At 39.0% G+C, this 13468-nt stretch overlaps 1 protein-coding gene across 1 annotated transcript in view; it reads right to left on the reverse strand.

Moving 5' to 3' along the window:
- Fshr (follicle stimulating hormone receptor) overlaps positions 1 to 13468 on the reverse strand; it is a 163289-nt gene that overhangs the window by 97670 nt on the left and 52151 nt on the right. The window contains exon 2 of the mRNA XM_051175246.1: positions 1301 to 1372. Coding sequence (XP_051031203.1) covers positions 1301 to 1372 — 72 coding nt within the window. The remainder of the gene's footprint in view (positions 1 to 1300; positions 1373 to 13468) is intronic.

Here is a 13468-nt window from a genome sequence, read left to right on the forward strand (position 1 = left end):
TGACCACTGTCTTGAAAGCAGATGGTTTAATTGCAGAAGCATGGTGCTTCCCTCCCTGCTTTGTGTTCCTTTGGTTAATAGAGCACTTTCTCTCTTCTCTAGATATCAGAAGAAATATTCTTAATCCAAGGAGGAAGAACTGAGTGGGAAAATCCCATAGCTCCCAGGAGAAAGCATGTGCTGGAGGGTGGCTTCCAGCTTATCACCATAAAACTATTTCCTTTTCTGCATACTCAGTGCATCTATGACTGTACTTACTGACATGTTTGTTCTGTAACCTGGCTGTGTCACTGTAGAGATCATGTCTCCCTTCTAAAATCCTAGGAGGAGAGCCAAAGGCATTCAAAGAAAAGTCATATTCCTTGTGGTGTGAGAGGATTCACTCTGGGTGTACTGCTGTACCCCACTTTGAGAAAATTCCATTTGGAAAAAACTCTAAATTAAACCACATAAAAAAAAAAAAAGCAGTGTTTGCTGTAGCAAAGGAGACTTCTCAGCCAGCCCTGCAAATGTTCTCAATAAGTTCAAACATTTGCATATCAATGACTATTGCTTGGAACAAGGGGTCTGAAGAAAGCTGAGGACACAGATGTTAGGCCTTGCTGTTGATTCAAAGCTAACCAGAGCTAGTAAGGGCATATCTTTGAAAGAAAAAGGCTGCAAGCAGAAAATATGATGCATTTTATGACATTTGTAGTCGAAGGGCTCCGGAAAGTAAATCATTCTATGAAAACTCACAAGAGTGATGAAATGCTTACTGTGGCTGTTACACTAGAATTGGCCATTGTTCCTAAACCCCATTGGTAGGAAGTGTGATAAGGAAAGGAAAAAAGGGCAAGGCATGCACAAGATGTTATGTGCATCAGGCGATTTTTAAGTGTGCTCCTTCCCATGGAATAGAGGTTCTAGGATGTTTTCCTATCCACCTCACCTGTAGGTGCTCAGAACTTACATACAGCACTTTAGGGTCTGTATATAACATTCATAATCTTCTCATATATTTAGGCATAATGCAGTGCAAATCATCTCTAGCTTACTTGTAATGTCTAATGCAATACAAACCTATATAAATAGTTGTAATATTGTGTCAGTTATGGAATAACAACAACAATTGTATACACACACACACACACACACACACACACACACCAGAATATTTTCTTTTCAAATATGTTTGACCCATGCTGACTATGGCCCTTGATAAGGATGAGTACATGTATAGAACATCATGTTAGACACCACCCAAGGTAACTGCTCATGGCCCACCTGAAGCAGTCTCACAGTGTCATCATATACCTACATTTTCTCCAGGTCCTTAAATCCGGAAAATGATCCTTGTGGGATGACACGAAGTTTGGTGAGTACAAACCTCCTGAAAAGAGAGTGGGTATAAAGCATCACAATCTACCCAATCACAAGCAATCAAGTGTGTGATGAATTTATTGATGAATATTGTTGTATCAGGTAACAGCCAACATGCATGGGGTTCACACTGTTCCCTTCCTCTCAGAAACCTGCTAGTCCAGGTTCTGTTTGTATGGTGAGATCGATTTAAGGTGGGTAAGGTTTTTCCCATTGTATTTCAAGAAACACAGAGTAGCAGAGATGAACAAGGGTCATAGCCAAGGACTACCTATCAGTCAAAGGACCCTTCTATTTCCCTTTTTCAGCTACCAGCACTTTGCCCTCTGATCTTGTATCCCATTCCTCAGGGGATCAGGAGACAGCCTCCTGCTGCTCTCAGGTGTTCACTACAGTGAACTCACCTGCCTGGCAGTCCTCCTGGTACCACAGGCCTGTGTGCTGTCCAGCATCCTGCCTAAGAAGAGCCCCTCCCAACCCTACTCCTCTGTTTCCTCTCTCTTCTAGCAAACCAGTATGGCAGATTTCCCCCTCATTTCATGCATTTCATGCTTCCATGTCCCCTCCTCTGCTGAATTCCACCATCAATAGAAAAACATGTCATCGTATTCCCTGCTCATGAAGTCTTCTCTTTGCTGAAGCCACCTCCAGTTTTTATTTATTTATTTACTTATTTATTTTTGACATCTCTTTTGTTTGAAATATCTGTCTCACTCTTGCTACAAAACAACCCTCATAGGGTCTTCTCCTCACTCAGGGAAAAAAAATCTGAATTGTTTACAGTGGCATTTAGAACCCCACACCAGCTTCCTGCTCTCTGTTCCCTAGCTCCTCTAACCTCTTCCCCCCCCAAACGTTGATAAAAAGCTTAATTAATAGTAAGAGTTTGCAATGCATGTTTTAAGTAATATTTGCAGGTACATCATCCTGTCACTTCTACAGGGAGCTTCCTGGCTTGCCCCCCTTTTCTCCCATTCTCTCAAAAATCCACTGTCTCAGCGAGGTTTTCCTTGCCCTTTCTATGTAAAACGACAATCCCCCTGACATGTCCCCTTGCCCCCTATACTGCTTAAAATTTTCTTCATGGTCCTTCTGGCATGTTGTACATTCTTCTTTCTTGTCTGCCTGTTCACATAATTGTCTCTTCCCTTGTAGTATGAGAGTTCCACAAGGGCAGGGGCTGTCTTCTGAGTTGTCACCTAGCCCAGTCCCTGGCACATTACAACTCTCTCTGAATGGGTTTTAGAACACTAGTGTCTGATAGGAGAGCAAAGCAACACATGTCTGTGAAATGCTCCAGGCTGCAGTATCTGGTTACTCTTCTGCCCACAGGCTGTGATGCATGGTTAAAGTGGCTACAGTGAGGGCTCACAGGCCTTTTAGCTGCCTTTGCTTGAGTTAAGTTATCCTCTGATCCTGCCCTGTGATGAGGAACCATGGGAGGGTACCGGCATGATGCTTTGCTCCAGGGAACCAACTCCTCTGCTTCCTACCAACTCTCCTTCTGCAACACCAATAATGGGCTTGTTTTCTGAAAGTTCCATGACTGTCTTAAGTGGTCCAAAGTTATTAAGATTAAAAAAACAACTGTAAACCTTATTATAAAAACTTGGAAATGAAAAACAAAAAGCAACTCACACAACAGACCCAAACTTCTAGATAGTTAGTGGATGATATTTATTTGGAACGGAAACTATGTCAGTTCACACTGGAGTTTACACTCTCACTTTTGAACCTATTTTTATGTAATTTTACATTTAAAGGAGTTTTTTAAAATCAACTTTCATTTTCTCCAGAAGTCTTAAATAAATCATAACAAGGATCATTTTAACATATATGGCTGTGCTTGTACAAAAGTGTCAAAAATTTCTCAAAAATCCAAAGTAAGTAACTGAATCCCAGATGTTATTCTGAGCATCGGTGAGTGCAAACCAGAATTTGAAGGGTTGGGGGGGGGCAGGGAAGTTGTCATTTCCAGATTGGTAACCAAGGAATTTGTATATGGGTACCAAACTGGTCTGCCATGTATCAGAGGATAAATGCAAAGCTCCTCCTCTTTTCTTTTACCTCCTTCACTCTCCTGCTCCCCCTCCCTCTTCAGCCCTTCCTTCAATCCCCTGAACCCTCCCCCTCCTAATCATTCTTTTCCCTTTATCTTAATGTGCATTCCAGAAAGAAGTTAACAGAAAAAAGAGAGCAGCCAATTTTCGATGAGATAGTACCCAGGAAAAGCCCCATAATTTGTGAAAGCTATAAATCTTCAGATTCAGAAATCTAAGAATGAAAACTGTGGACCTACTAAGAGAAAAAAAATTTAAAGCACACAGAGAGAAAAAGACAAAATATCTTCAAGGGAAAAAAAAATTAGAAAAGTTTGTGAAAATTACCTTCAAAACTATTAGAGAAAAGTAATTGCCAATTTAGAATTGTATGACTAGAAAATTACCATTCAAATATGAGGGTAAATTAAAGATACTTGTGGGTAAATTTAATTAGACACATTAAAAACTTTTAGCAAAATAATTCATGTAGATGATAAGAAAATTTAACTTAGTAGGAAGACTCACACACACACACACATACACACACACACACACACACACACACACACGAGAATAAAAAATTAGTACCCTTCATTGACACAGTGGGAATTCATAATGACCGGAAAACCTACCAAGTCAATAAGGAATGCTGAAAAATATTGAGTCTGAACTGTCACAAAGCAAATTAGTGTAAAAACAAATAACTTTCTTTGTCAAGAATGCTATTGCTAAGTCACTTAGAAATCAATAGTAAGGTAATTAACTCCTTTACCTCAACACACGTATATCCGTATGGGAAAATCAAAACAAAAACAAAATATTAACACTCCTTTAAATCAAGGGGGAATTACAATTATAAAAAGTTTTGGGTAATGTAAGAAATCTTAATATAAATAGTTAAGCTGCTACTTCTACATAGCTTTCAGCTGTAAATTATTATAGCAGGAGGAGGAACAAAAAGACAGAACATTAATGAGCGAAGCTTCCTACATAAGAAAGCAGTAGGAGAACTGAGTTGAGACTGAAAAACCAGAAGGTAGTGTTCCCTCATTCTATTCCTAGTCAGAACTTGAAGTAAAACCCAAAAGCAATATGATAGGACACATTGCCATGATTATTGATATTGAATGCCAGTTTGACAGGACCTAGAATCATGTAGACGATCCTCTGCATGTCTGTGAGGGAGTTTTTAGATAATGTTAACTGGTGCAAGAAGACCTTAACATAAATGTTGGTGCTACCCTTTAAGTGGCTGGGATATTAGACTGAATAAAAAGCAGCAAGGAAGCTGAGCCCTGGAGCCATGTCTGCTTGATTCTTTACCGTGGATGCCATGCAACAAGCTGCCTCATGATCATGCCACCTCATGATCCACTGATACCATGGTTGATGTCTTAGTCAGGGTTCTACTGTTATGATGAGACACCATGGCCACATCAACTTGTGTGTTTCTTTGGGGCTAAACTGCAGACACTTCCATCCACATCAACTCTTATAAAAGAAAACACTGAATTGGAGTTTGTTTCAAGTTTCAGAGGCTTAGTCCATCATCATCATGGAGGGGAATATGGAAGCATGCAGGCAGACATGTTCTTGGAGAAGTAGCTGAGAATTCCATATCTGCATCCACAGGTAGTAGGAAGAGAGAGACTTTGGGTTTGGAAAGGGCTTTTTGAAAACCTCAAAGCCCATCCCACCTTGATACACCTCCTTTAACAGGGCCACACCTCCCAATTTTTTCAAATCGTGCCATTCCCTGGTGACCAAGTATTCAAATCTATGACCCTATGGGGGCTGTTCTCATTCAAACCAATATGTGGACTATCCCTTCAAACTATAAACTGACTAAGCCCTTCTTCCTTGAAGCTGCAATTTCCAGGTACTAGATCACAGCAAAGAGGAAACTAATTATTAGTAATACAATTGGTGAAATGAGGGACTGTCAATAAATATTAATACAATTGCTGAAAGGAGAGGACTGTCAATGGAGAGGGATGGGGAAGGTGAAACACCCAGGAGACATTACAACTCAATAAACAGTCCTTGAGTGACAGTAGTTTGACTTACACATTTTACAGTTTATGATGATGTGAAAGTATTATGCTTCCAGGGAAAACTGTGGTTCTCAATTTTAAATTTTGGTATATTCCTGACTAGCACTGAGTCTCAAAGTGAGCCACAGAGCCCTGAAGAAGCCACAAGGATAGGAGAGGAAACAACAGATATTTTTCAGTGTATGCTTTTTTCTGAGTATCATTTGGGGGTTGGTTTTAGGCTAGTTCACACCCTTGAAGATAGAAAAAGCCATGAATGGTCAAGTAAGTACTTTATATAAAATGGTATAGTATGTATATCTAGCATATATATATATATATATATATATATATATACATATATATATGTATTCTTCTGTATAGTACTGTATAAAACATCTTTAGATTACCTATGCTATCTAATACAGTGTAAATAGTTATATATTTGAGGAACATGACAAGAGGTGTGTATAGGTTTAGCATTAAAAACATCTTTCTAATCCAAGATTGATTTGGTCTGTGGATGCAGATGCCTGGCTATTATGCATTATCACTGTTCTCCTAGATGTAAAAATTCACTAAATCACATTAACTACTCATCACTTTGTCATTAAATAGGCTTTGTCCAATCACAGTCCAGTGTAAATGTTCTGGGCAGGTCAGGATAACCTGTAGTAGCATTTAGTAAGTTAAGTGTGAGAATGAAATTATTTTTAATTATAGATTTCTTTCATAAAGTATATCTGATTATGCTCTCCCCTCTCCCAACTCCTCCCAGATCCTCCCCATCTCCTAAAATGAAAATTTAAATTTCAATATTGTTAACTTATTAATGGATTTATCCAGATGTGAATAAACAAGCATCTGTATTGATAAAGTTTAATCTTTACATAAACTTTTCATTTTATAGTTGTAAAGTTAAGATTTGTTCTATTTACTGCTGAAATGGACAAGGAATTATTTTTTAATATTTAGGGTTTAATGTAGTCACTTTAAAATCTCATAATTCTAGGGCTGGAGACATAGCCCAGCAGTTAAGGGCATGGGCTATTCTGCCAGAGGACTTGCATTTAATTCCCAGCATGCATTCAATGGTTTGCAACCATCTATAGCTCTAGCTTTAGGGGATCTTATGCCCTCTTCTGGCCTCTTCAGGAATCATGTACACTTGTGGTATATAGACATACATAAAGGCCAAACACCCATACACATAAAATTAAAATACTGGCATTAATGACAATTACTAGAGTCAATTTTGTTTGCTTGAATGTTTATTGAAGACAATTGAATTGCTAACACTGTAAATTTTGTTATTATACAAAATTTATTTTAACCAACAATTTCAGATAATTCATTATGGTTTTGTTACTCTAATTGTATTCATCTAATTTCAAAGGTGTGGGAAGATTTCTTTAATTCAAGAGCAAAGATTAAAAACCTATTTGTTGATAAGTTTTCATTTTAGGAATATAGAACATGAGCCTAACAGAATAACTTTAAAATATATTGCAACATTCAAGTTAGTCTTGACAGAGTAAACAGAAAAGCAATGTAAAGATGTAAGAGCAACAATATAGTAAAAATAAGAATAGAGAAAACTGACAAAACCAGATACACATTTTGTAGAAAGATTAATACAGTGGAAATAAAATGTGTCCATGCTGCACAGGGCACACACACATGCCTGCGTGTAAGCACACGTGAGCAACACACACACACACACACACACACACACACACACACACACACGTGGGGGAGAGATGGCACTACAGATAAAATAGAATTTAAAAGAGACAACTCTAAGAATATTTTTAGATATTTTTATTTAAAAAATTTCATTTTCTTTACTCTTCTCTCACACAATATACATCCTGACCACAACCTCCTCACCTCCTTTCCCTTTCCTTCTCTGATCACCACCTACCTCCCCTCTCCCAAGATCCACTGTCTCTCAGTGGTGTGTGTGTGTGAGTGTGTGTTTTCCCCAAATCAAATAACGCAGAAGGTTCTTCTTAGAGACAGAATTAGGAAAACTTTCTCAGGTAGATGCAGACACCATACAGTTTGGAAGTCACTAATAAATAAAGTTGGTAGTTTAAAAACTTTCCACCTAATATCAAGGTCAAGCAATATGATTTCTGAAGTGTACCCTGCCTCTTTACAGTAGAAAAGAAACCCCAGTTTGGTAGAAATTTCTCAAGACATGAGTGTAGTGAGAAAGAGGATGTATCTCAATCCATCTGGTGTATCCAGTATAATCTGGTAGCAAAGCCAGACAGGAACAACATCAAAGAAGGAAAAAAATTAAGATAAATATCTCATTAGCGTAAATTTACTGTCTGAAATAATAGCAATAATATATGTGCCATACAGTCTAAATAAGTAAAAAGAAAAAAAAATCATTATCGAATTGGCTTTTCCCAAAATTCCAAAATTGCCATACATCAGAAATCCCTGCCATATAAAAATTGCAACATTAAAACAGAAAAAACACCATTTCTTTAATAGGCATAGAAAATATATTTGATGAAACAAATGTGAACCACACCAAGAATATTTTTTAATTTATTTTTTTCATATATTATATCCTGATTATTGTTTCCCCTCCCTAAGAGTAGACCTCCATTGGGAAGAGGAATATTTTTATCTAATAAAGGTCAAATCTGTTTAATGTTCTAATCTTTCAGAAGATCAAAATGTCTACTGATATCCCTGTTTTGATTTTTTTTTTTAAATCAGGATGCCTAAGGATCCTTTTCTGTTTTCTTTCTGGTATGACCATGGAAATGGGAGGCAGGGCTCAGAGCTGAGCTGGGTCCACTTTACAAGGCTACATAGCATTTTCTGCTTCCTTCTTTGGTGAGACTCTGTGTGTCTTCCCTCTATTTGCATATGCTTCCCTTGTCTTAGGATTTATAAGTATAAGTAAGGAGCTATCTTTTCAATGTAATTGTCTTCAGACTTGTTGGCTTTACCACATCTGAATAATAAAGCCTGCATTTCAAATGCTGGACAAAATTGTTAAAATGGTAGCTAGTACTAGATTGTGCGCAGATTTCATCTTTGTAATAAGAGGTAAGGCAGTGCTCAGCACTGTATCAAAAATATCTTCAATTTTAACAAAGAATGGAATAAAGGTGACCAATGCAAAGGCTTGGAAAAGCTGCCTGAGGTTTGACAGATATTTATATATCATTCTGTATTCTGTATGCATGGATATTATATTTCATGACCAACTTGGAAGACTGAAATTCTCAAGCATCTTTTATTTATTTGTTTGTTTTGGAGCAGGGCTGTTAGACTTGTCATCAGCCTGCCTTGTGGGGGGTGGTACCTTTACTTCCCTCTGCTAGGGGCAGAATGCACACAAAAAGATTTCTGCAAGCATGCACAATTCACCAGAATGACTCCTGAAAAGAAACAGATCTGTTACATGGTACTCTGGGTCCTTCTGTGATGAGTGGGGTAGGTGAGCTTTGCATCCCTTCCTCCCCATGTTGGGAAGCTTTAGGTTTTCTGTGGACTCTGTCTCTGGTCACAGTAATTCATATCTTGGCCAGAGCATTCACCCTTGGCCGAGTTTAATTTCCCTTTCTGCCTGGAAGCAGAATGTTTTAAAAGATTCCATGAGATGCTTCCTGGTAGCCTGGAAAACAGCCAATATTCTTTTTGAGAAATCTGCTTTTTTTTTTTTTTTTTTAAATGATGGCCCAAGTGTAAACAACACTAAGCTCAAGGTTCTTTGAGCTTATACAAGTTTTATACAAGTTTAGAAATGGAAGTGAGAATAGCTTGGTAAAGGATGCATGGGGAAGGAAATGATCATTAACCTGACCTCCTAATGCCATGAGCTTTCATGTCTCACACTCTTTTGACCAAACTCCCACCATGATTAACTTTCTGAGCATGTTTTTAGGAACACTATGTAGAGACAACTAAGTAAACAGCACAACTGGAAAGAAAAACAGCACTGGAAAGCCACTGGAAAGAACCATTTTCTATGACCCAGCAGACGGCCAGCTTCCTGATTTGAAAATAATTTGCATTGTGTAATTGGTTATATTTCTTCTGTTGTTATCCAAGAGTCTTAGGCCCAGGTAGAGCACTACTGAGTAGGAATGGGTGGCTTGCATATGTAACTTGATTCACAGATGGACAGATGGATGGATATAGATAGATGGTTTATGATAGAGCATATTTGTGCGCACACATATGTAAGTGTAGACATGCATGCTAGTTGTGAATGTGGAAGTCAGAGGGCAACCTAGGTAGCCTTCACATTCCACCTCATGTATACAAAGTTTCTTCTTGTTCCTGTCTATCTATGCCAGGCTAGATGACCCATGAGCTTCCGAGGTTTCTCCCATCTCTTTCTCTCACCTTACCACTAGGGTTGCAGTGACATTACAATGTCCAGATTTATGTGGGTTTAGGAGTCTGAACTCAGATCTTCACACTTGTATAGCAAGCATGCTTACCCACTGAACCATCTTCTCAGCCTTCACCTTAAATATTCTTTTTTTTTTTTCAAAAAAATCTGTCATATTTTTATATAAACCCGGACTGACTAGAATAACAAGACAGTTGCAGTTGTCCTGTGCCTTAGTATGGGATGCTGCCCACTGTGAAACACATGGAAATTGGTCCAGCCAACATGAGTTCACCAGTTGCCTTCAAGGTTGGAAGAAGGCATCAGCATCTCCCAGGGAGGGCGTTGAAAAGGCATCAGTGTTCTCTGGTCTGAATTTATGGTGTGAAATCTGTCCAAGCCAAGTGTAAGAGGCAGCAGGAGAGCTTCATAAAGGGATTAACATGTGCTTTACATTATTTGAGGGATAGAATGACAAGACTGTGACCTGTAAAGTGGCAAGCTGTTAGGAGAGAAAATTTCAGGTCCACAGACAATTGGGCAAAACTACGAGTTTTCCCATGAGAGAGACCTGGAACTAAAAGAAGGGAGATCTGAAGAGGCTTATCCTGAGAAAAGTGGAATTTCCTGTATACTGAGTTGATGCCAAATATGAGGCTTTGAATAGTGGATGTTGGAGGAGGGGTGGAGGGAGGTCTTTAGTGTCAGGAGACTGTTGGGCTAACAGTAGCTCCCTGAGAATAACAGTTGACATTTGGATCCCTGCCACACTCCCCCATGGGGCCACCGTGCCGTTGGTGGTATAATTGAATTTCTTTCCTTCAAATCTTTCTCCCTCCACAGCCCAACTCATTTGAGATCAGAAACTATAACAACCGGAGGAGGCGGGAAGTAAGGAAGAAGAAACAATGCCTTCTCCATCAGTTTTTGGTTTCCAAGTCCATAGCAGGACTGTGTGGTAGACAAAAGATTCTTACATTAATTAAAACAGCAGGATTTTACCATTAATGATGGTAGCAGGCTTTTACTGTGTTTACATTAATGGGGCAGCAAAATGGTGTTCGCCTGTAGCTTCATCTGGTAACATGAAAATAGAGGAAAAAAGGACTTTTGTCTCTTGTGTTGATTTCTGAATTGCTTAAAACTATCCCAACCCTCCCTTTTTAAAAGGTAAGTGTCTCTTTTTAAAATTTTAGTTTTAGTTATTTATTTTTTGAGACTGTCCCTTTTAAGACTGTCTCTTTTTGGCTGTCCTGGAACTGTATAGACCAGGTTGGTCTCAAACTCACAAAGATCCACCTGTTTTTTTCTCCCAAGCACTGGGATTAAGGGCATGTGTCACCAGGCCAAGCTTAACTCCCACCCCCATCATCCTCTAGAAAGCCCTACCTGTGGGGGAAACAGCACTCTGAGATTAAGCAGGAGAATGAGTGGGAAGGCATGAATACATGGTTAATTCTGTGATAGCTAGGATGATGGCGGGACAGAACATGGCATCCGTTCAAGTATTTTCTCACAGTTGCTTCGAATCTGCTTTCCTTTTACTTCCGTTTCTGTGGCCTTACTGAAACATCTGTGCTATTTGACAACAGGGATGGCAGCATCATTGCTCATCATGCCTGAGTTGATCTCCGCATCCATGCAGCCTCCGAGCAAGCTGGAGCTTTTTCCTTCTTCTGCCTTTCCTTTGTTTACATTGACTGGTAACACAGTTGCCCACATCATCTCATTTTTTCACAAGCTATCTTCTCTCTTCTTACCTGAGAATATGCTTTAGAAGCCATTTATATTTGAATATTGTGACTAGAGAAGCACCATGGTGAGGAGAAAGGCTAACAGGCAAACAAACAAAAGAATCAACCAACTAAACAAACCAACTATAGAACTCAGTGCCCTATTCTGCTTCTATTTATATGGCATCTAAGTCCCATCTATAAAGTGTGAGGTTGGATCTGGTAAATTTTATAATATAACTGTTACAATGGGATCATATTCATGTTCTTTCCATCTCTGTCCCTTTGTAAAAGCAAAAGAAACACTGTATTAATTGGTTATCACAGAGAGAATCCATTCTAGGACATGACAGGATAACATTTCTTTTACTGCAGTGAGGTCAGAATGCCTTCCTTCCAATTTCTCTGCCATCACACAGGGTGCCATCTCATCTCATCACCTGTAGCCTCAACTAGGAGCCTCACAATGTTCTCCTCTCTGACATCTCATGTCTAGTCTGCTTTACCTACCATATTCAGGGAGTTGTTTCTAAACAGGGCCTGCCACCAAGTTCTTCTACCTAAAGAAAGATAGAACAAGCCAGGCATTGGTGGTGCACACCTTTAATCTCAGCACTCGGGAGACAAAGGCAGGTGGATCTTTGTGAGTTGGAGGCCAGCCTGGTCTGCAGAGCTAGTTCCAGGACAGGCTCCAAAGCAATACAGAGAAACCCTGTCTCAAATAACAAAAAATAAACAAAAACAAACAAAACAAAACACAAAACAAAAAAAAAAAAAAGAAAGGAAAGAAAAAAGAAAGAAAAAGAAAGAAAGAACAAAGGCCTAGAAAGCCAAAGAATGCCAAAGCCCCTATGTAGTGTGCTCAACATTGCTGAATCCAAATCCACTGGTCACATTCTGCTTCTCCTTGACCTTAGTCCACATCCAACTACACTTATTCCTAACTGAAAGCTTTAACATGGTTTGCAATATCACCTGGGTATAAATTAAATCTCTCACTAGATTTCTACCACTTAAGTTTAAATCCTGTAACCCCATGTATCTGGGATTGTCCCATAGAGCAGGAACTGTGTGGAACCAAAACAACTCAGTCAATGTCTTATGTATTTCAAATATAGATGAATGAGGGGTAATGGGCATTCTGTATTTAAGCCAACTGTCTCATACTCAAAACTACACGAGTTTCCAGACCCCTTAAATCTGGTCTGACTGTACTGGTTGGTTATCTCTGTTTAACACTGAGGATGTTTTTGAATTATGAAGAAGGAGTTGAGCTTTCTAGGAATTTAATCCAGATATGCTAGGGATATTTAAAAAAGTATTTTTATGATATGACAAAGCAGTTGGTTTAAAGTAAAAACTGTACCTTAATGGCCCACGAATAGAATCCAGGCCAGGATTGTGTTTTAATTCAGCCCAGGCAATATTTTAAAGATGTGTGAATTGGTTGCCAGTACTTCCAATTGGGAGATCCCATCTAAAATTGCAGATTTATGGTTTTTATTGAAGGCATAGAAGATGTAGTGGCACTGGGCTGCAGTCTACAGAATCGTGGGTGGCAGCGGTTAGATGACAGCTGACACCTTACACTGACAGGAGCTGCTGTTCGGTTAGCATTTGCTGAAATTCTGCTATGCTCTTTAAAACACCGAGTTTGGGATTTTTGGTGTCTGGAAGGCTGTATTGTGAATGAGCCAGAATCCTTTAGAACCTGGTGATTCTCAATCATGGTCATATAATCCTGTACTGAATGAAAAAAAATTTTCCCCTTCCCACTAGTGGAAATTTTTAGATGCTACCTGTGCCTGAGCTTCAACACTGGAAAGGGCTTGGCCATGAGTCATTCTTCGTTTAAGAACTTGCTGGGGGACTTGGGTGCACAGTTAGGTTGAGACACCTGCTTTAAATGAAATGCAGAATTGGCAGCAA

The sequence above is a fragment of the Phodopus roborovskii genome, unplaced genomic scaffold, assembly GCF_943737965.1.
Source record: "Phodopus roborovskii unplaced genomic scaffold, PHOROB, whole genome shotgun sequence".
Classification (NCBI taxonomy): Eukaryota; Metazoa; Chordata; class Mammalia; order Rodentia; family Cricetidae; genus Phodopus; species Phodopus roborovskii.